This window comes from Macrobrachium rosenbergii, chromosome 3 (genome assembly GCF_040412425.1).
Source record: "Macrobrachium rosenbergii isolate ZJJX-2024 chromosome 3, ASM4041242v1, whole genome shotgun sequence".
NCBI lineage: Eukaryota > Metazoa > Arthropoda > Malacostraca > Decapoda > Palaemonidae > Macrobrachium > Macrobrachium rosenbergii.
In genome coordinates, this window is record NC_089743.1 from 8918954 (window position 1) to 8941449 (window position 22496).

A 22496-nucleotide genomic window follows, 5' to 3' on the forward strand; every position below is an offset into this window, starting at 1 on the left:
GTTTCTTGTAAATTGGGTTCATTTCCTATTCCCAGTAGACCATTCTCCAGGGGTCCATATGGATCTCTTAACCAATTTCTGTGACTAGTTATGGCTATAGGCACTTGTTGGTGGTTGTTGATGAATTAACTAGGTTCATAGAGATTTTTCCGTTGAAGCATAAAACAGCGAAAGAGGTGGCAGTCTCATTCTTTAGTGGGTATACATGTCGTTATGGGGTTCCTGAGGTGCTGATTACAGATAATGGAAGAGAATTTGTGAACAAGATGTTAGAGTGTCTTGCAGATGTAATGGGCATTCGGAAGGTCACTACTATTCCCTATAGACCAGAAGCTAATGGGCTGTGTGAACAGGCAAATAAGAAGGTTATTGAAACTCTCGGAATGACTGTAGGGGAGAATGATGTGAATTGGGATCGATGTATTCCACAGGTACAGCATAGCATTAATTCCATGGTTAGTGATACCATTGGAATGTCCCCCAATGAAGCGCTGTTTAGTTAACCAGCATGGGATGCGTTTGATTTGTTACTTATTCTATCGGAGGATGAGACTGTAAGGGCGTTTGTTTCCATGGCAAAAGAGAGATATGAGTGTCTTGCCAGGAATCTTGAAATGAAAATGCGGATATGGTGGATGGAAGCAATGTAAAGCCGGATAGAGTTAAAGTTGCTGTGGGAGATGGGGTTTTTGTGAAAATAAATGTCAGGAATCAGTTGAACTATAAGCTAGGTCCTAAATTTGAAGGTCTTTTTCGTGTTGTAGAAGTAAAGAAGGGGAATAGATTTGTTGTTCTAGATGAGATTATGGGTGTGTCTCAGTTGACACATATCTAAAATTAAAAAAACAGATTAATGGGAATCTTATGGGTTAATTCCTGTGTTGTACTGTGTTTCTGATAATTTTTCTTGTTTTTTCCTCTTTTTCTTTGTTTTTTAATGGGTTTTAAATGGGGTGTGACGTGTAGTTTTTCTTTAACTGGGGAGGACGTTGATCCATAGAGTTATACAAATCTTTAATTGTCCGAGTTCAGTTTTTGCTTTTGTGTGTTACAATACTTAGTTAACATTAAGTGCAGAATACCATAGGGTTTTATAGATATCTGGGTTTCTTTTTTTTTTTTTTTTTCTTTCCCGTGTCGAGATCTGGTAACTTTTAGCTTCTTTATTTTGTTTTTTATGCAGAAGTTTCATATTCCCATGACTGGGAGTCGTGGCATGGGCTAATTTCGTAGTGAGGTTAGGCCCGGGTGTTATTATACAAGAATATTATGGTGTGTAGTTGTCGTCTGACACAATATCTTTGAGTATAGAGTTTAAGAATAAAGTTCTGTGGCTTAGGAGTTTTTTTGGGGTGAGATGAACATCGGACGGAATCTGTCTGATCTGTTACAGGGTTGGCTAACCGAACTTGATGCTACAGCAGTTAGGGTTCAGGATAGGATTAGGAAGACTTTAACAAGTTAGGTGTTTCGATTTTTCAGTTCTCTTCTAGAAGGAGTAAGAGGGCTGCGCCATTGGTAATTGGATCCGTTATGATCATAGGAGCAATTGCTAGTATGTCAATTGCTAATTTGCTGAGAATTGAGCAGGTATCGGCAGTATTTGCTAACCAGGGTAAGACTTTGATGACTTTATGAGATAGTTATAAGAAATTATCTTTGAGACTTTAAGGACTTCTTTAAACTACCTTGTTGAATATTGAGAAAGAAGCGGAATACGTGGCGTCAGAATTTCAAAATCAGATTAAGGCACAGGGGGAATTTTGGGAGATATTTTACCTCTCGGGTGTTTAGAATCACCTTGAATGAGTTCAGTATATCTGTATGGTTATCAGGTAATTATTACTGGGAAGAATTTGTATGGGTAGTATCTTAAAGTTAGTGTATCTGATAGGGGGTTGATTGTGGAAGTTCCAGTTAGTAACTTGGAATTGTTTCATAGTTTTATCATACGACCTTTCCTTAGTGGTTTTAATGGTTTAGTAATAGTACGGGATAGTGAGGAGACTAGGTACCTTTTGGGGTGACTGTCGACATGACTGACTTACGTTATACACCACTTCCTCGCAGCAGCACCTTATGGAATGACTTCTATGAGCCTCAACTGATACAGGTTGGATATAGGGCTGTCTACATTACGCCTGCAGGTTTCTATGCCTGTGCCTTCGTGAGAGGATACATGGTTTTTCAGAGAGATGTCGGGCAGGACATCTACAAGTCGCGATCATGGCTGGGAGACATCTGTTTGGCGAAAAGGGATTCATGGGTGCCACATTCAACATGAGCTTGTGCAGTCGCAAGCCATTCCGGATAGTTGGATCGTCACGAATTCAAGAAGAGAAACATGGTCTTGTACAGTCGCAAGCCGTCCAGGATATCTGGATCATCAAGAATGCAAGATGTGAAGTGATGCGTTCTATTGGAATAACAGTCGTGCATATGAGACAAGTAACTTTCGTATCTAGTGCATATGGTTTGCAATGATTTTTGGAGCTGGCCCCTACTGAACTTTTGTTATGGATATTTGTCGTACCTGGGCGGAGGTGCCCATGGGTAGGTGGGCTGAGCTCCTATTAAGTCTTTTACGAACTATGTGCTGGCCTATGAGAAGATATATCCAGTGCAGGTGGCATTTATGTTGACGTTGGTGGTTTCCGCAGTTAGATACAGTGGGTAACTGACACGTTCATTTGTGCCTTCTGATCATGGCCAAGATGCGTGGAGACAGTGTGACAGATTGATGGAAGTGTTGTGATCCTCCGAACAGTGAACTGGTGTCGTCATGCTTCCGGAAAGGGTTATTAAGCGGGTGCGTGCATATGTGCACTCTCTTAATGTGTATATTATCAAGGAACCATACAATAGCCATTCACTTAGATTTGTGGCTGGGTGTGATTTGCTCTTTATGCAATGTTAGTGGATAAGAACAGCCACTGTGGGAAATGGTTACATGCGGCCATAGAAGTGAGTAAGATAACTCATTTACACTTATATTTTTTCCAGACATTATGTGGAACACCCACTTTGTGTTGCCGTGAAACTCCTCTGTTCTCCATTATGCATTTCTCTGTTTTGTCCTCCATTGTGCATTTTCCCGCTTAAGTATCTAATTCTTTTTCATACACCATTTCAGGTTTTAATATATGTTTCTTTTAATAGGAATTCTGGGTTCGTCCTGTGAGGACGAATATTTTGGAAGTGGTATTCTTTTAAACATACTATACGACATTTATTTTGGTCTAGAATAATTATGACCTTTTTATCTTGTTTGGTGACCAGGGTGTTAGTCACTAGTATTGGTTGGTTTAGAATCATTAATTCGATGGATTGTGGGTCTGAGTTTCCCCTAGTTATGATTTCCATTTTTATGGGGTGTGGACACTCCATTTCATGACTGTAGTTGTTGCTGAAATACTTTTGTTAAATTTGCAAATAAAGTCTAGTTTTGTATCTCGGTATTTAATTCCAGTAGGCCTTTGTCTGAGGTTAGATACAAGGAGAGGAGTCGACGAGAGAGAAAGAATGTGCTGACCCAATGCTGGCCATTGCTACCGGAGGATCTCAGGGATGTAAGATGGTATGACGCTGTTCTTAAAGCAGAGATAGTAAGAGAATATGACCCTGATTGACCTTGTTCCAGGGCATAACATGTCTGACCTCAATACTTGAACATTCATAGTGGAACCACGCATCACACATTTCACAGCAAGTTCCTTCATCATCAACTTCCCCAAAGCTATGTCCGCAGGTTGCTGACTCTCTCTCGATTTGGGTTGACTCATCCTTCTCCAGTATTTTCTTTAGTGTTCCATCTTTACGTGCTGCTTCGATAATTATGAGATAATGTTCGTATGACAGTTTGGTCTTTCCTATTTTTATAAATATTTACGCTGTTCGCCCTCGAACATTTAGGGATAGAAATATCAGCCTGACTGAGACAGGGAAATTGCTTTGTCCCACGCTAGTGCGTCTTCAGTTCAAACCTTAACGTCCGTTGGAGAACGGGATAGGTAAGTTAGGCCTTTACCCTATAGGAAAATTTCCCTATCAGCCTTAAGAATAGGTGGTCCTAAGGTCCCTTTTTCCTTCCTACCTGTCTCTTGGCGAATGTTTTAACAAGAACGTGGACACCTGGGCGACTGTTTTTGACCTAGGCTCGGTCAGAGAACTTCAGAGAGAACCAAGCTTCGGAGAGATAACACGTCCAGTTGGACCTCTTCCCCCTTTCTTTGTCTATTATTCTATTAGTGAAGTGGAGAAACAATTGCAAGAACTCCACGTCGGTCGTTGATGCGCACAACGTTCGTCCTAAGGTAAAGTCGCTTTTTGTTCAAAACTTCGCCCATTCTTTTATCCTTTGTTTTCTGTATTTCAAATTTCCTTTGTTCCCCTTCAGCCACCACTTACGGTATATGTGTTCACGAAGTCTAGATTAAGCCAAATTATTATGTTGTTAGCTTCAACCCCATTATTCCAGTAAAATACCTAGGATTTAGGGTAAGCAAACTCAGGTTAAATCTCGATGCTTTTGTATGCCTCAAGCGTCCGAATGTTTGGAAGAACTGTTATGTTTAGAATCAAATTCATCTCAAATATTCTTTGTTAAGGTTAATAACCCTAACTGGCGACCTTTGGCTAATTAACGTCTGTCTTTGAGGTTAACTTTTGGCTTCAAGTGGCAGGTTACGTGTAATCTTGGTTTGCAGGGCCGTAAAATTTACGTAAATTGAATAATACATGATCAACCAAGACCATCACACGTAACATTGGCGACCTTGCGTAGAATCTAAAGTACATTTTAGAGAAAGAATCTGGAGAAAAGGAAATTAAAATTACATTAATTCCAAAAAATAAAAGTCAGATATCGAACTCCATTTCATTCTTCCAAACAAGGAACGAGGCATAATAATAAGCAGTAAAGAGAATAGTTATAATAAGAGTAGCGAGAATTAGCGTATAGGAAAGGGTGCGTCGAGAACAGAGCGAGTCACAATTTGTAACGGTTAAGACAAGGGCATTTTACCGCGTTCGGCGTGAGTCAAGTCGTTCAGTAACGAATCGTAAGACCGAAAAAGCGGAGCCCATTTCATGTACACAAAGTAATGTAGTAATCGCGTCGGCAATTCCGATCGTTATTGTTTGCATATAGCGGAATCATTCAAAAAACCGTGTCAGTGAAGTAGCAAACGAACTGAAATAGTAATTTTACAATAAAGGTACCGTTCAACAACGTAAATTTACGCAGGCAAGCTAGCATTTCTCTTTTCATTCTTTTGTTTAATGTCCGGTGAGAATACGATAACAAAAGACAAAGTTGTTTGGTAATTTAGTTTTCCATCCGTAACGTAAAACACTATGCATGATTGGTATATTTAAAGTAAAATCTGGATACCTGCATTTGTTTCGTTGTTTGAATTTGTGCTAAAAGAAAATACCGCCATCTTGGATTCCTCCGCCGTTGTTTTTTGAAATTGTTTAAACTAGAGTAACCGCCATTTGAGGTTGTCTTTGAAATTTAGGCCTAACGGGATTTTCCGCCATCTTAAGACCTTGTTATTGTCATTCTCTGTTGTGACCACTCTGCTCCCAGCCCTTTTGGAACTACTTTCTCGGCGTAGTAGAAGTTAGACAGACTTCGGTAGACAAAAAAAACCAAAAGATAATTTAGGCAGGGAAAGATAGGCCTTAGTTAGGAGTACCATAACAAGTTCCTACGAATACCTACTATAAAAATCATATAAAGAAAATTTAAAATTTTTACGATAAACTTTTGTGACGTCGGCTCCCGGGAAAATTAAGATAATAAAGTAATCCCTAAGGAAGCCAAAACGACGCATCTATATCATTTTATTAAGATCCATGCCATTGTGCATGTATAAAATCTTTGTTTACATGTTCTCAAGCAGCAAGAAATTCAGCTGATTGAAAATCTCTCTCTCTCTCTCTCTCTCTCTCTCTCTCTCTCTCTCTCTCTCTCTCTCTCTCTCTCATTCATCATTCAAGTAAGCATTCCTAACCTAAGTGTACGTGACCCTCTTCAAAGAAAGAACGGCCGACACTAGGCTAATTAATTCGAATACTTTAACCAAATAAAAGAAACACCTCTGTCCCACAATAGATGAGGACAAGTTAAGAGTAATTACAATACAGTGATAAACTGTCGGTCACGAGTGAGGCCTGCTATCCAGACCGAAGCCAACAGTAGTTTTCACCCTCTGAAAAAAAGAAGGGGCCAGCACTGGGGCCGGTACTGGGACCAGCCACTCACGAGGATCTTTAAGAAAAAAAAAAAAAATTCACTTTATTCCACAGTGCCAATAATTTGCAGCACTCATCACTTGAATAGCTTACTTCTCTCTCTCTCTCTCTCTCTTTTACCTTCCCTTTCTCTCTCATTCGATTGTTGCACTCTGCAGGGGTGTAGAGTGCCTTTCCTCCCATATAGCCTAGTTGGACTCAGTAGAGGGTCCCTAGAAACACATTGGCACCATAAGTGCCACTAAAGAAAAACAAAAGGGAACACAGAAGAGAAGGTTCTTCTGGGATCTAACCTGCACCAGTGCCTAGGGATACTGAGTGCCACCAGTGTGACCTGTACACGGCACACCCAAACTACAGTGCCACCTTTTGAAAGGGTGCCACGTCATTGAAGAGACACTTCCTCGCTGCCCAAGTACGCCCGTCGACCCGGTTAGACGCCCTTCCCCACCAGAACCATGGCAGCAGAGCATTATAAAACCTTCCTGGGGCTGGGGACGGCGGCAGGTCTCACCTGCTCGGAACTTACCACCTGGGTTAAGGAGCAAGTGGACGACTTGGCCAAGCGGGAGAAGGAAGAAAGACTCGAGCAGAGGAAGTATGAAGCCGATGAAGCCGAGCAGAAAAATATGAAGAGGAAAGAGAAGAAAGAAGGAGACAGCATGAGTTAGCCTGCAAGGAAACTGAGTTAGCCCTAAAGGAGAAGGAGCTCGAGCTTGAGAGAGCGAAAATGGAGAATGCCGAAGCTATGGCTAGCCATCAAGCCTCCAGTCCTACACCTGCTGCATCAAACGCTCCAATTTCGAGCATCAATTCCCTAGTCCCCAAGTGGACTGAGGACGAGCCAGAAGCATGGCTGGAGGAGATCGAGGCTCTTTTTCGATAACTACAGCACCACGGAGACGGAGAGAGCCTTAATACTAGCCAAGCATATGGAGGGAAAAGCCAAGGCAGCGCTTCGCTCACTGGAGAAGAGCCAGAGAGGCAACATGGCGGAAGTTCGTAGAGTCATTACAAAGGCCTACGAGATAACCCCAGAAAAATGGAGACAACGGTTCCGAGGTCTTGCCAAGGAAGTCGGCTGGTCTTGGACGGAATGGGCATGTCACAAAACCCAGTCCGCACGCGCTGGTTCGACTCCTTGGCCTGCACGACGCTTGAGGATCTCTTCAATCGGACCATGCTAGAAGACCTGTTCCAATGTGTGCCTGGGCCCCTTGCTGTATATCTTAACGATAAACAGCCCTCCACACTTATGGAAGCTTGTCGCATGGCTGATTCGTGGAAACCTTCAATCAGTCGCATAGCACCTCTCAGAAGCGAATCATTCCTCCGGCCTACCTCTCGAACTCCACTCGCCCGAAGAATGGACTGCCTAGCAAGACCCTGTGCAACTATTGCAAGAAGGGGGGCCACGCTGAAGCTGAGTGCCGATACAAACTCGGCACTAATAAGCAGCCTAACCCTACCAGCCAGAACTCCGCTCCCGATTCATCCGCTCAGCCCTCTCCTCCAACAGTTACTGCAGGCCACCGAGCCCATCCAAAAGGCCCGTGCAAATCCTGTGGGGCTGCTAGCCACTACAATGCTGGATCTCCGGCCTGTCCACATCATGTCCCCGCCACCAAATTTGTCAACCTAATCAGCACTTCATTTTCTGCTGCTGGTCCGCACTGGATCCTTTACCCCGAGAGACTGGAAACCCAGTTCATCTCGGTGGCCCTCTTCAGAGCACTAGCCTGCCAGTGACCCTTCCGGTCACAGTAGACACTGCGGCAGACATTAGCCTGATCACTAGGGCCCAAGTGCCAGCCGGTGCCATGGTTGACGAAGAAACCCGGTGGGAAATGAAGTGGATAGAGGGCCACGCCATTACCGTTCCTACAGTCCAACTCCAGGTAATGACACCTTGGGGCACGATACCCCACCGCCTTGGCGTGGTAGGTGGAATTCGGCCCGGAGTGGTCTTCTTGTTGGGTCGGGATCTTCTCTGCGGAAGCCCGTTACCAACGCCACTTCGCAGCCGCGTTACCTCCTCCACAGAGGCCACATGTAAAACTCTCAATAATGACAAACCTCCACCGTCCGCCCACCAAAGTGGTCCGCGGAAGGGGCGCCACCAACCTATTTCAGGCCTAGCCCTCTCCAATCGCGAAGGGCTGGCCCACCAAGAGGTCCTCCCCTCCGCGAAGAGAGATTCAGGAGGAGCAGTACCGCTGCAGGACGTGCAAGCGGGCAGACCACTCCACAAATTGGGAGGGCTGCCCAAGCAAGCAACGCCCAGCGGACGCCCCGAACAAAACTCACCGAGAGGTTACGATCTCCCGCTGGGGCAGGAATCTCTGCCGCAGCCAACCACAAGTCGTCCGCGAGGTAGTGCACCTCCGGACCCCTCATCAGGCATGCCTGACCCTCAACTGCTGCCAGTGCCACTTGCGAGCACTGAGCAGTGCCAGACTCCGTCCGTCCCGGACGTTGAGCTACCAATGGAAAAGGCCCCTATGCCGGGTCTAAATCATGAGGCGAATCCTCCTCCGGGAGATTTAGGATTCCCCATGCAGTTGATCATCGCGACTGGAGAGCCTCCAGCACCCGAAACTTCTTCTTTGCAAGATTCTTCTTTGCAAAATTTGAATCAGGGATGAACCCTGGAGGATCGAAATGGTACCCCTCCCTTGGAAGACCAGGAACTGGCATCCTCGGACGCAGAAGTCGAGATCTCTCTCGCTCCGGTTGTCGCAGCAGCCGGAGTAGGGAGTCCTCCCGCAGCTTTTGCAGTTGCCCCTGACTTCGCCCCAGCTAGCCCTTCTGGCCTGTCCCCGGAGTCGGTGCTCTCATCACCTGCTAGGCCAGCTACTGATAGGCCTTGGAGGAAACCGAAGAAGAAGAAGAAGGGGCGGAAGAGAGCCCAGTAGTTGCCGAGCTATACGCTCATCCTGGCACTAGTGCCCTCTCGGCACAGTGCCCTAACATCTAAGAGTGATCCTGGCCCCTTGCCCAGAGAAGGTAGCCAGTGTGATCTCTTCCTTCTATTTGTACCTAGCCTAGGCCACCTTGAAGTACAGTACATCAATTTAGTAGCCTTGTTCTTTCCACTTACCACCGAGCCGCAGTAATCATGTAAGTAGCCTAACTAATTTCAGTAATCTTAACTATTGTGAAACGAGCCACGATGCTCGTGACACGCATGGCCTAAGACCTCAGTGAGGCACCCATTTATCATATGAGGCAACCCTCATGAATTAACTAGTAAATTTTAATTGTATTAAACATAAACCACGTTGTAATTTAGTTAGAATATTAACTCTTATGTTGGTGCTACGGTCGGGTTAGGATAGGTTAGGCTAGGGAATATCATAGAACGTACCACTAGGCTAGGTCTAAAACACATCATGATTGTAGGAGGTAGCCTATAATAACCGTGAGCACCTTCTAGTACTATTAGAATTAGGTTAAGTAGTAATTATAGCTCATATCCTATCTAGGTTAGGTAGTTCTGTAGCTAGGTAGGCTAACCAGGACTAATCTGCTCAGGGAAGGAGAGTAACCTACGAGAGGCGAACAGCTTGTTTAGTATAGACCTTCACGCCCGAAAAGGGAGTGAAGGCCCTCTTAAAGGGGGAGCTTTTATAAATATTTACGCTGTTCGCCTCGAACATTTAGGGATAGAAATATCAGCCTGACTGAGACAGGGAAATTGCTTTGTCCCACGCTAGTGCGTCTTCAGTTCAAACCTTAACGTCCGTTGGAGAACGGGATAGGTAAGTTAGGCCTTTACCCTATAGGAAAATTTCCCTATCAGCCTTAAGAATAGGTGGTCCTAAGGTCCCTTTTTCCTTCCTACCTGTCTCTTGGCGAATGTTTTAACAAGAACGTGGACACCTGGGCGACTGTTTTTGACCTAGGCTCGGTCAGAGAACTTCAGAGAGAACCAAGCTTCCGGAGAGATAACACGTCCAGTTGGACCTCTTCCCCCTTTCTTTGTCTATTATTCTATTAGTGAAGTGAAGAAACAATTGCAAGAACTCCACGTCGGTCGTTGATGCGCAACGCGCTCGTCCTAAGGTAAAGTCGCTTTTTGTTCAAAACTTCGCCCATTCTTTTATCCTTTGTTTTCTGTATTTCAAATTTCCTTTGTTCCCCTTCAGCCACCACTTACGGTATATGTGTTCACGAAGTCTAGATTAAGCCAAATTATTATGTTGTTAGCTTCAACCCCATTATTCCAGTAAAATACCTAGGATTTAGGTAAGCAAACTCAGGTTAAATCTCGATGCTTTTGTATGCCTCGCGTCCGAATGTTTGGAAGAACCGTTGCGTTTAGAATCAAATTCATCTCAAATATTCTTTGTTAAGGTTAATAACCCTTAACTGGCGACCTTTGGCTAATTAACGTCTGTCTTTGAGGTTAACTTTTGGCTTCAAGTGGCAGGTTACGTGTAATCTTGGTTTGCAGGGCCGTAAAATTTACGTAAATTGAATAATACATGATCAACCAAGACCATCACACGTAACACTATACTTGATTTTATTTCTACAGAATTTATTTTCTCTTTTTCATCCTCTTCTTCGTATTCACTTTGAACTTCACGCAATTCAGGCATTTTACACAGAGCACTTCACAGACACGCCCTACCCACATGAAAGCTCGAGCCAGTTTAAATAACCTCCGTTCACAATGACTGGGTTAAACTGAGTTAGTTGCCAGTATCCATTGCATAAGATTGTCAAAGAAACAAGTACTGTAGTAATTTATGGGAAGCAAAAAAGCCACAGTTTGTCAATATCTGATTATCACTTTTGAGAAGTAGCAAGAAGATTTTTTGAGAAATATAATGTTCCAAATGGAAGTAATGACGGCAAGCATGGTTGGCTGAAATGCCCACCTTGCGAGGGTTCGCTTTTCCATATAAAGGGTATCACTCTGTTGTACTCAAGGTATTTGCTGGTGCCAAGTGGTGTTTTACCCAGATTATGTAGGGGTATAAGGCCAAAACCAGTATAGTGCAGTCCTCAATGAATCAGATAAAAGTACCATTTTATCTCATGGGAGACAAAGCCTTTCCACTGAAACTCAATCTAAGGTCTTACCTTTGAAAGGACGTAGATTACTCTTAAATGATATTCAACCATAGGTTGAGCCGAGCCAGACGAACTACTAGTAGAATGTGGTTTTGGGATGTTTGCTATGAAATTTGACGTACTTAATACAGCAATGGAGACAAACACTGATGGATATGAATCAAGTTAAAAGTAACTGTATGCTTCATAATTTCATTCATCATGAAAATAATGTTAGTTATCCTAGAGACTTTGATGACGGGGTTGATTTCTATTGTTCAGCCATGAGTCTGGCACCAATAGGAAGTACAAGGACTGCAGTAGAAGCTAAATCTGTTCGTGACACCCAGTAAGAATATTTGGTGCTACTATAGTAGGCTGCCTTTCTTGCAATACTTGATCTACAAGAAACCTAGCGAGACCTACTTCGGTCTACTGCCTTTTTACTATTTAAAACGGGCTGCTTACTTGTTAATTGTTTATCATTTGCTGCGGCCTTATTACTTGCTAAAACGGACTGTTTACTTGTTAAAGCGGGATGCTTACTTGTTAATTGTTTCTTATTTGCTACCGCCTTGTAATTGCCACTTATTTGTTAACAAAAAAGTAACTTGCATCATAAATTCTAATTTTGTTTAGATATAGTCAAAGCCTTCTACGACATACTTTACAAGGAATTCTATACTTTGGTGATTGCTTCAGAAGATACTGCTCTCTTTCCTGCGTCAGTATAATTAACCTATTAGACACTGTGCAAGATGCGGAGTCATGCCATAGATGTGGCTACGTAATGCAGGAAAAGAGGAAGCTTGGACGGAATGGTGAATTTAAGCCAATACTTCGATATCCAAAGAAAGGATGTCAGACTTCACGATCAGTAAGAACCAATAGCCCGTTTTTCCATTATACAGATGGCCGTAATCGAATGAATTCCAAACTGAGTTTGTGTGAAATACTGGAATTGGTTTTCCTTTTCATAATGGAGATTTCCAAGGATACAACGGTTAAAGTAACGAGTAAATCCCCAAACACCGTCATGGACTGGTTCACCATGTGCAGGGAAGTGTGTAGTGCAATTGTATCATACAGTTTTGGATGTCAAATGGAAGGCACCCCTGAAGTGCCAATTCAAATCGACGAGGTAAGATTTGTAGGCCCTAGAAAGTATAATCGAGGACGGATGTTAGCTGGTGACTATGGGCCTCTCTTCGATGACAGTGATGCCAAAGTGGAAAATAAAAAGAACCATGGGGCAAGAATTGATGGACCTTGGGTTTTTGGGTTGAAACAAGATACAGACTGCCGGTACTTTTATGTGCAACGCCGAGATCAAGACATTTTGATACTGTAAAGACGTCTTCTTTACCCATTAATTACGATCATGTATCGCATCTATCAACGCAGCAAGAATCTCGTGTATATTTGTATGTAGAATTTCCTGGCTTTTTCGCCAATATATATTTTATCACTGTATGTACATTATGTCCCTTGTTATTGTTACTGGCGTGACTGTTAACAAACACAAATTGCTCTCACTCAGCGTGTGGGTCACGGAGACCTGGGGTCGGGGACCGCGTTTCCGTCCGCACGCTGCTATGTATACTTTATACCCAGGTAATAAATCAATCAGTACCCGGTGCTGTCTTCTTTGACCTCACAATACCAATAATACAACGTGAGTGCATAATAGGTTCAGTAATTCATTTGGATGAATGGCCTGCTTACCATAGTTGAAAGGACCGTAGCCACACGACCATTTTTGTTGGAAGGTTTGGCAAAAAGATTCTGATTTATTTCTGTAATTTTTACAAGATATAAGACGTTTATATCGAGACCGATTTGAGATTCGTTTATTTTAAAAGAATACTGTTTTCACTTTCACTTTGTTTGGGAGCTGTTAACCAGCTCAGTGGTCTGGATAAACTAAGATAACTTGGCTTTATGTACAGCCCTCCAAATGGGGAAAAAGCACTTTAAAATATGTACAGCTCTCCACATGTTTTTATATGCCTTTAGTTGAATGTTTAATTATTATCTTGAAATAACTAAAAATTTTAACATTCAACATCTGGTCTTCTTGGACAAGTAGACTATAGGAAAATGCAAGGTGACCGCCTACTATAGTAGAAACACGCAGGTAGACCGCCTACTATAGCAGAAACACGCAGGTAGACCGCCTACTATAGTAGAAACACGCAGGTAGACCGCCTAATTTAGTAGCACCGAATATTTTGCACCACGTGAAGTTGCCGAGTGGCATGACAGAATGATCCACAGATACGTGGCCTACCGCCTATGGTGAATGATAAAATATTTAAAACACATTTGCATTTCATTTCAGTAGCAATCTCCTTCCACAAAGCAGCTATTGCAATCCGAACTCAGGGCATAAGATCGCAAGGATCATTTACAGTACGTCACTCTCGTAATAAATTAATCAAGAACGGACTCGATTCAATTGGTGTAGACGCCTCCGTTGAAGTTGATATGACGAATCAAAACAAATCATGAATCATGCTGATTTGGATAGATTCGATTCACTTAATTCACGTAAACGCGGCCTAAGAATGTAGCTTTCGTCTACTTCAATAAACATTTACGCTTTAAAATCGTGATACAAAATCCTACGTAAAACATCTCTTAGTTAATTAAAATGTGCGACAAATAACAATAGTTCTGCGCATGATTCAAAAATAAAAACGATGTTCATCTTCACCAAATCCAAAATGAATTTTTCATGACTGAAGTAGTCTTGCTTTGGCTATCGTACAAATCATAACATTTAAACAATTCTTCTGCTGTACACTCAGCTGTTGTACTGCCAAAAACATTCTTCAAAAGATGTCGATCTTGCACATCAGTTTTAGTAGGAATTAAAAATAAGCTAGTTGCTCTAAATTACATCCGCTAATAGGGTTCATTTGTACTAAATTACATTTTGGAACAGTGTGATGTGTAAAAAAATCCTGCGGTAACGTAAAACGTACAACTGGAAACGGAAATGAAAATATTGATAACAGCCGTGTGATAGTGGTCGTTGGATTATTGGCACTAGCAAAGTATAGTAATATCTGCAAGATAACATGAACGGTGCATGTATTCGAAAATGACAGATGTATTCAAACTTTTGGAAACGTGTATTACTTATATCGTGACAAATAGTGTGAGGGAGTTTTATCATGCATATCAATCACTATGGGACTGGTTGCTGTAGTACTATCTTAATTCAATATGATTTGTAATTAATGCGGCTGCAAAAATAATATTTAGTGTTAAAAAATTCTAAGAAAGTTATTTATATCTAAATTAATAATAAGTTTCGTAAAGCACTTTGATCTTACAGGCTTTTTCTGGTAAATGCAAGCATAAAACGAATCCATTCTGTCCGCTGTGACTCACGGGCTCGGAGTGGGAGAACCAAGTTTCAGCCGTTTATAACTGATAATCAGTCAACACCCAAAACATCGGAGGTGTCACTTTTGACGCTAGCGAACAAAATCGGGAAAATGGATAGCAAAGGAAGAAAAATAGTGGTTTGCGATAATGGAACCGGAGTAAGTTATTTCTGTAAGCTTGTTGGGGAAGAATGGATGTGGCAATTGTATTAGACTTCTGTTTAAGGTTGGTGGAAAAAACCGGATGTCAAAGGAAGCTGGGCAGCCTGAGTCTAGACTGAACTTCGGAATCCGCAACTTTAGTGTCAGTTAAAGAAACAGCACTGTTAGTTAAAGATTAAGATGCCCCTAACTTTCGGCTTACTTAGGACATGACATATCCTACCCTAATTTTATCGAGCGGCATTTTTGCCGTAGCCAAGGCCCACTGAAGGACGGCCGGAGCACTGCATTGTAGCTCGAGGTGGGAGGTCTGATTAGAGGAACTTCCGAACCACTCCAAGGAGTGTTGAGGTCAAGTGGCCTGCTGAGGGCATCACTTTGCAACCTAGGCTAAGATTTGTTAGGCAGTAGCCTAGGTATTATTTTAGAAAGAGGAACCAGCCCAAAATGACATGAAAATATGTTTTTCTAGGTGATTTTGATGTGTTTTGCATGAATATCACCTTCATTTTCCTCGAAAATTAACGGTTTTAGACTTTACTCAGAGCACCTACAGTTTCCGGGCCCACTCGACCGCCGACCGAAATCGGCGGAAGAACACGGCCTTACTGTAACCCCTGTGGCTAGCGCAGCAGCGCAACATTACCTCTTGCCAGAAAATGTCATGCTTGCCAAGAATCTTTAAATATGCAGATAAGGCGCGGCGCGCTCCGTTCCATACCTTACTGACAGCACACATAAACAGGACGACATGTTGGTTTTGGTGTTCTTCCACCGATTCGGTCGGCGGTCGAGTGGGCCCGGGAAACTGTAGGTGCTCCGAGTAAAGTCTAAAACCGTTCACCTAGAAAAAGATATTTTCATGTCATTTTGGGCTGGTTCCTCTTTCTAAAAATTTACCGTAGCCTATTAGGCTTATTTTATGATTACATTTTGGGGTAGATCTAAGTAGTAGCTCCGCGGCAGCAATTTCCTTCTAACTTGACTTTTTCTACAGTTTTTTGGTTGCTAATTATGGATTTACCTTCAGTTTTTGTCGCACAAATGTAATTAACCTGTAATTAACCCCTGAAGTCCATCCAACCAGGGATTTCCATATGCGATCTTCAGGAGACGGAGCACGGGTACGTCTGTTTGGAACGGTTCATATCCCGTCCAGCAAGTTCAATAACTTGTTAACGTATGGGTACCCCCAGGCCAGTACTGAACACGGCGAAGGGACATTCCATCCCCCCGATGCCATTACTAAACAGCGAAATGCATTTAACTCCCTCCTGTTGGCGAATGGCTCCCTCTCATTTTTCCCCTCCAGACGGTGCCTCCCCAATGTAAACATGTCCGCTCCATTTCTGTGTTCTCCCCCACCCAAAACCCCGGATTGCCACAGTCCCCCTTTACTGTTGAGTAGAGTTAGGGGGCAAATAACAGTTGGCCTACAACAAACAAACTCACCGCGAGTATCAAAAGCCCTAAAAGTGTAGAAAAAGCCAGTTTCCAAGGTAAAAACAGGCACGGAGCTAGTACTTAGAATTACCTTGATTTTTCCTATACTTTTAGTGCTGTTGCTGAAGGAGGTGGTGGTGTTTATAGTTGGTCAATTATTATTAACCTCATAAGTGTACCTTAGTTTAATCAGACCACTGAGCTGATTAACAGCTCTCCTAGGGCTGGCCTGAAGGATAAGACTTATTTTACATGGCTAAGAACCAATTGGTTACTAGCAACGGGACCTACAGCTTATTGTGGAATCTGAACCACATTATAGCGAGAAATTAATTTCTATCACCAGAAGCAAATTCCTCTAATTCTTCATTGGCCGGCTGGAGAATCGAACGCGGGTCCTGGAGAGTGCTAGCCGAGTACGATGTTGACCCATCCAATGAGGAACTAGTTATCTACCTAATGTGGGGTTTTGGGTGGAAGAATGTTGCACAAGTCATTAGGAAGCCATATGTTTAAGAAGGGATTGGCTAAGGAAACCTATTATAAAAGGAACTATACTAACCTAACGTACCCTAATCTAACCTAGCAGGCTGTATTACTTCACCTGGAGCCCCTGGTGAAGGAAACTCCACTTTTTACCAAAAGCTCCATGGCACATGCGCTATAGCATTCCAGGATGGCCAGCATACAAAAACACATCAATTCTGATGTTAATTGCAGCCAACCGACAAAAAATAATGGCAAAATGTTAATAAGCAACCAAAATACTATGGAAAAAGTCAATTTCCAAGGTAAGACCTGATGCAGAGCAACCCCATAGTTCTACCAGACTTCTTGCCAATCAGGCTACATAACCTCAGCAGAGCCAGAATACAATGCCATTACCTGTTGGATAGGTTAGGCTGTTGCCAGCTGTAATTCAATTTTTCCATCTGTTTGCTGTAGGTACAAAATGGTTGCATTTCCAAGTTCTTAAGAGTGAACTGGTAATCATGGTAGGCTTGTCATAGCCCAACCTAAGATGGTAGTCTTTTAAGAGGTGCGAAAGAAATGAGCAGGATAAGGTTACTGCTGTTTTATTGAGGACACAAGCGGTTTATATAGCGGCAGACTGCGTCACTCAGAGGAATACAATGAGAACTAGGGTGACCTGAGGTCAATAATATTTGACAATAAATACAATAAACAAACACACTTTGAGTTACACAAATGAGCAACAGCAGAGTTGAATACATTCTGATACCTGAGAAAAGGAAGTACATAACATGCAATTTGGTAGCAGGTAAATATTTATATAAAACAATTTAAATGATTGGGTATGTCTGAATTTGCGTGACCTGTTATCCCAGGAGCGGTGATCCTAGAAGAGGCAAAGAAAACAGGTCGTCACCGCAGAAAACCCGCTTAGCGGGGACTTTACAGTCTAAATATTTCTTTTAAACCTGTGATTTACAATGAACATATGTACATTGCCATAGTTTTAGATGCAGTTTGAATGATTTTGACATTAACAATTCAGATGCTTTGTTACCCACGACAGGTTACAGCACTCCTCTTTATACAAGAATAATGGGCACAAAAATGGGGAACCAGGGTTTATGGGTGGGAGACAAATTAAATACAAGTGTGCATCCTAAACTGACCTAATATAAGGTGCTGCACTCTGCAGGATGGGGGCCAAATGCCAACCCAATTTGATAAGAGTACCAAAGTCCAAGAGTAAAATTTAGGAATACATTATACCTTTAGGCCCCCTGGATCTCCCAACCTGAACTCACCTTGGGTGTTGTAAATTGTATTGAAAGTACAGGCTTGCATATAGTGTGTTATTTTACCTCTTCATTACTATCCATTAAGAGAATGGGTAGATCATGATATTGTCCCATAGCTCTTAACCTAACCTGAAATTTAAACTTTTCCCAACGTGGACCCCCATTGTAGGTAGACACAAAGTTGCGATTGGTTTACTAAACATTGCATTGTAAGTAACTGTACGTTGAAATCTCTTTCAATGCTTTCACAAAAATTTACCACCACAATTAAAATCATTCAGTGTACTGTATATACTTCATAAGTGCATGCCATTTTGAGAACCTGTACATTTCCTTATTGAAAATGCTTAACTGACTACAACCATACTGTTGAGCTGTTAGCCACAAACATTCTGGCTAGAAGGAATATTTTGGCAGACCACCTCAAATGCCAGGGTCTGTAAGTCATGACAGATTAGTCCCTACTTTCTGCATTGGATGGGCTTTTTGAGCTTTGGGAGAACTCCAGTATCAACTTGTTTGCCACACAGTTATACAGGAAGCCCCTGGAGTTCTGCTGTCCTGTCCCAGCAGTCCCCAGGACAATCTGTATATATTTGTCTTTCCTCCTCTCATTTTGATTTGATTAGTGATCAACCCTGTTTATCACTGTGGGTCTCAGATAACCCTGGTAGCTCCTTTTTGGCCCTGTACTGAGTGGTATTCTGATTTGCTAGTTGTTCTAATCAGGGCATGCAGAGGTTCCCATGTGGCAACATGTTCTTATGTTCTGAAGCCTCAACTAGTGTGTACATAGACGTTGACACATCATCTCAGGTCCGAGTTTCAGGTTCTTGGTGTTCTCAGGTCAGAGCTAGTTTGCAGCAAATCACAGACTAACTCATCCACCTTCATCAAGATAGAATTTTCTTGGTCCCTGTTGCAAAGCATATATTCTGCCTTGGGCCAGGTTTTCCAGCTGAAGGGCATGAACAACCCTTCCTTGACAGATTGTCCATGGCCACAGAAACGTCAGACAGTTGCCCACCACATTAGCTATGGCATTCTAGGATGAAGATTTTTTTGTTCTTATTTTGTAACAAATAGAAAGCTGATTTTTGCAGTAAAAGTGTTTCTTTATGTAACAAAGATCCCCTGATATTTACAAAATAATGGTTTCCTCTTGGGTGATTGACATTCATGACATATCACCGATGGAGACTCTTGCCTTTTGTTGTGATTTCTTCTACCTTTCCAATTTGTATGGTGCATATAGTTTATATAGTAATCCCTCAGTTATGTGGATTAATAGAACCAAGGACCCATCAGATAATATCGAAATCCGGATAATGACAAGTAAAAAAATCTAAGGGTGCGCAAGGGCAACTCCCTACCCACACAACACCCATCGCACTTTAAAATGAAAACTTTATGCATAAAAGAAATTGTCTTCCTTATTTTCTCATATTTATAATAAAACAAAACAAACTCCAGACACTTGAAAACAAAGAAAGCAATCCCTTTCTTTGTCTCTTGTACATGGCACTTAGTTGTTCCTACACAAATACAAACCTGAAGGTCTTTACATAGGATTTTGATTGCGAACGCAAACTGGAACGGCCATTAACTTTCAGACAAGGTCGTTGGCTGCAGATGATAGGGGGAAGCCCCGCCCACTCGTTGGTCTGCACTCCACTTTGGTTTCAGCTGCCGTCGTGCAAAGATGTCTTTGCGCTTCTCTGCTGACTGCTGTTTGCTTTCATTAGTTTGTTTTTTATTGATATACTGTATTTTTGAGTGATTTCAGTTTGTGATATAATTATACATAAACCTTTCAATCACTTTAGCCTTTTGAAGAGGAAACCGCTGGGATAGTCACTGTCCAGGGAAGGACAAACTGCCTATTCAGATGTTCTTTGGTTTGGGTTTGATCATCTTTTATTATCAGTTATCGTATATCACACTGTGACATGAGTTGAATAAAAAATTTAACCCAACTTCTTTTTTCAGGTGTTGTGGAGGCTGAGGGCGTTAAAGCTATGTGCCTCTCTAGGCTTCTCTGGAGAGCTGAGTGTCTTTTATTATTATTGTTCAGAAGAAAAATTATCATGAACTTGATAATCACCCTTAGGCTTGAGGGGGCTTGCTGGTATCTGCTCCGACCGTGCCTAGGACGACTTTACTGGCCACGATGTCCGCTAGCTGTAGGACTGCTCCTACTCCTTGGTAACCCCCTCATGCAATATCAGGATTGAGTTCGCAGGTACTGCCGTATACATCATCTGTGAGTGACGTTCTCCTCTACACACTGTTCCCGAAGACAAGCGTGGCAAATTCAAGAAGAGAAGGAAATCATCATTGTTGCCTTTGTTTTTTCGTCTTCATCCTCGTGTGCTGTCGCCTCCTCCCCCTCCCTCTTCCAAGCTGGCTGGCAGAACAAGAAGGTTGCTTCGTGTTCCCATTGCCTTGCTCATGGGTGCAACTGCTACCAGGATTCTCCAGAAACCCCAGATACCGGCACTGACCCCTGTTGCCTGCCTACCTGAACCACTGGTGCTGCAGTACCAGGCCTGGTGTCTTGCTAGCAGTACCCTGGTACCTCTGCTCCCCTAGGAGAGATGTTAATCAGCCCAGTGGTCTGGTAAAACTAAGGTATGCTTAACCTCTGCTCCCTTGCTGAGAGCATGGTTGCAGCCGCTACCCAGGACTCTTCGGACCCCAGTTGTACTGGCACTGGCCCCGGTAGGCCAACCTGGCCCTCCAGTACCGATGCTCATGTTACAGAGCACACAGGTGCAGCCGCTACCCGGGGTTCTTTGGACCCCCGTGGTACTGGCATCAGCCCCAGTAGGCTTTCTACCCAGGCTTCACTACTGATGCTCCCATTGCTGAGGGCATAGGTGCAGCTGCTACCCTGGGTTCTTCGAACCCCCGTGGTACCAGCCCCAGTATGCTTCATACCTGGGCCTTCAGTAATGATGCTCCCTTTGCCAAGCGCATGGGTGGAGCCACTACCTGGGGTTCTTCAGACCCTCATGGTACTGGCACTGGCCCCCAGTAGGCTTCCTACCTGGGCCTTCAGTACTGATGCTCCCATTGCCAGGCGCATGGGTGCAGCTGCTACCTGGGGTTCTTCGGACTCCCATGGTACTGGCACCAGCCCTGGTAGGCTTCCTACCTGGGCCTTCATTACTGATGCTCCTGTTGCCAAGCACGTGGGTGCAGCCGCTACCTGGGCTTCTTCGGACCCCATTGGTACCTGTAGACTTCTTTCCCATGCCTTTGGTACTGCTGCTCCCATCTGAGTGCGTGGGTACAACCGCTACCCAGGGTTCTTTGGACCCCTGTGGTACCAGCCCCGGTAGGCTTCCTACCCAGGCCTTCAGTATTGCTGCTTCTGTCACGGAGCGCACAGTTGCAGCCACTTCCCAGGTTCTTCAAACCTCCGATGTACTGATACCAGCCCCAGTAGATCACCTACCCAAGCTATCAGTAATATCCATAGTTTCTTGCTAGCAGTACCATGGTACTGCTGCCCCTATTGCTGACCACACAGGTGCAACTGCTACCTGGGGTTCTTCGGACCCCAGGTGTATTGGTACCAGCCCCAGTGGCCTGCCTATCTGGGCTGCTGGTGCTGGCCTCCCTCTGATGCAGACCCTGTGCTGGTACCGGCCCCGGTTGCCCATCTACCAGGGTTGGCAAGGGCCCTTGGTCTATGGACCCAGTCCCAGCTGCCAGCTCAAGCCAGTAAGGAAAGGTGAGCAGAGAGCATGCAGGTGCTCTCTCCCTCTTCCCACTCTTCAAGAGAGCAGTCCAGGGATCTTGGGACGGTGGCCCAATGACTGCTTTGGTCACTCGGGCAAGGCAAAGGGTGTCCTTGCTCAATCTTCTTCCCTTGTAGAAACCTCAGCTTCTAAATAGATTTGAAACATATCCACAGGACAGCCCCTTCTCACTTTCACGTGAGCGGGACCACTCTCCCTGACCCAGGCGGACAGTGTCATCGCGGGTAGATGACCGCCCACCGCCTTGCTTTACCTGCCAGGACTTTGGTCTTCAGTAGGTGGGATGAGGGTGTTCCTGATCTCTCATTTGTCCCCTCCTCCTCAGAATTTTATTTTGGGAGACAGGAGCCAGACAGGTGCAGGGCTTGAGACCAGAAATGTTCTCATCATTATCTCGGATGGAGTTGGAGAGACTTTTTGTTGAGATCATTAGAATATGTCTTTTTAATGATCCCGAGGAAAAAACTTTATCTTTTCTTGCTCCGTGCTTCCCCGGGCAAGAGAATTCTCCCTGTTTGAGCTGTTCATTCAGTGCACTTTCTCTGTCTCTAGTCCACCAGAGGAAACATCATGTTCTCTCATGTCCCTAGAATGCTCCATCTGTTGGAGACAACGGCACCGGACTTGACTGCTAGAGC

The 22496-nt window shown here is 43.5% G+C and overlaps 1 protein-coding gene across 8 annotated transcripts in view; it reads left to right on the forward strand.

The window, feature by feature from the left end:
- Arp2 (Actin-related protein 2) overlaps positions 1-22496 on the forward strand; it is a 201603-nt gene that overhangs the window by 16299 nt on the left and 162808 nt on the right. For 3 of the 8 annotated variants that reach the window (XM_067127218.1, XM_067127228.1, XM_067127236.1), the window contains exon 1: positions 14705-14873. The exons of 4 other annotated variants lie outside the window; for them this stretch is intronic. In XM_067127218.1, coding sequence (XP_066983319.1) covers positions 14826-14873 — 48 coding nt within the window. In that variant the 5' untranslated portion in view covers positions 14705-14825. Of the gene's footprint in view, positions 1-14382; positions 14874-22496 lie in introns of those variants that run through there. One more of the 8 variants, XM_067127246.1, reaches the window with a different exon arrangement.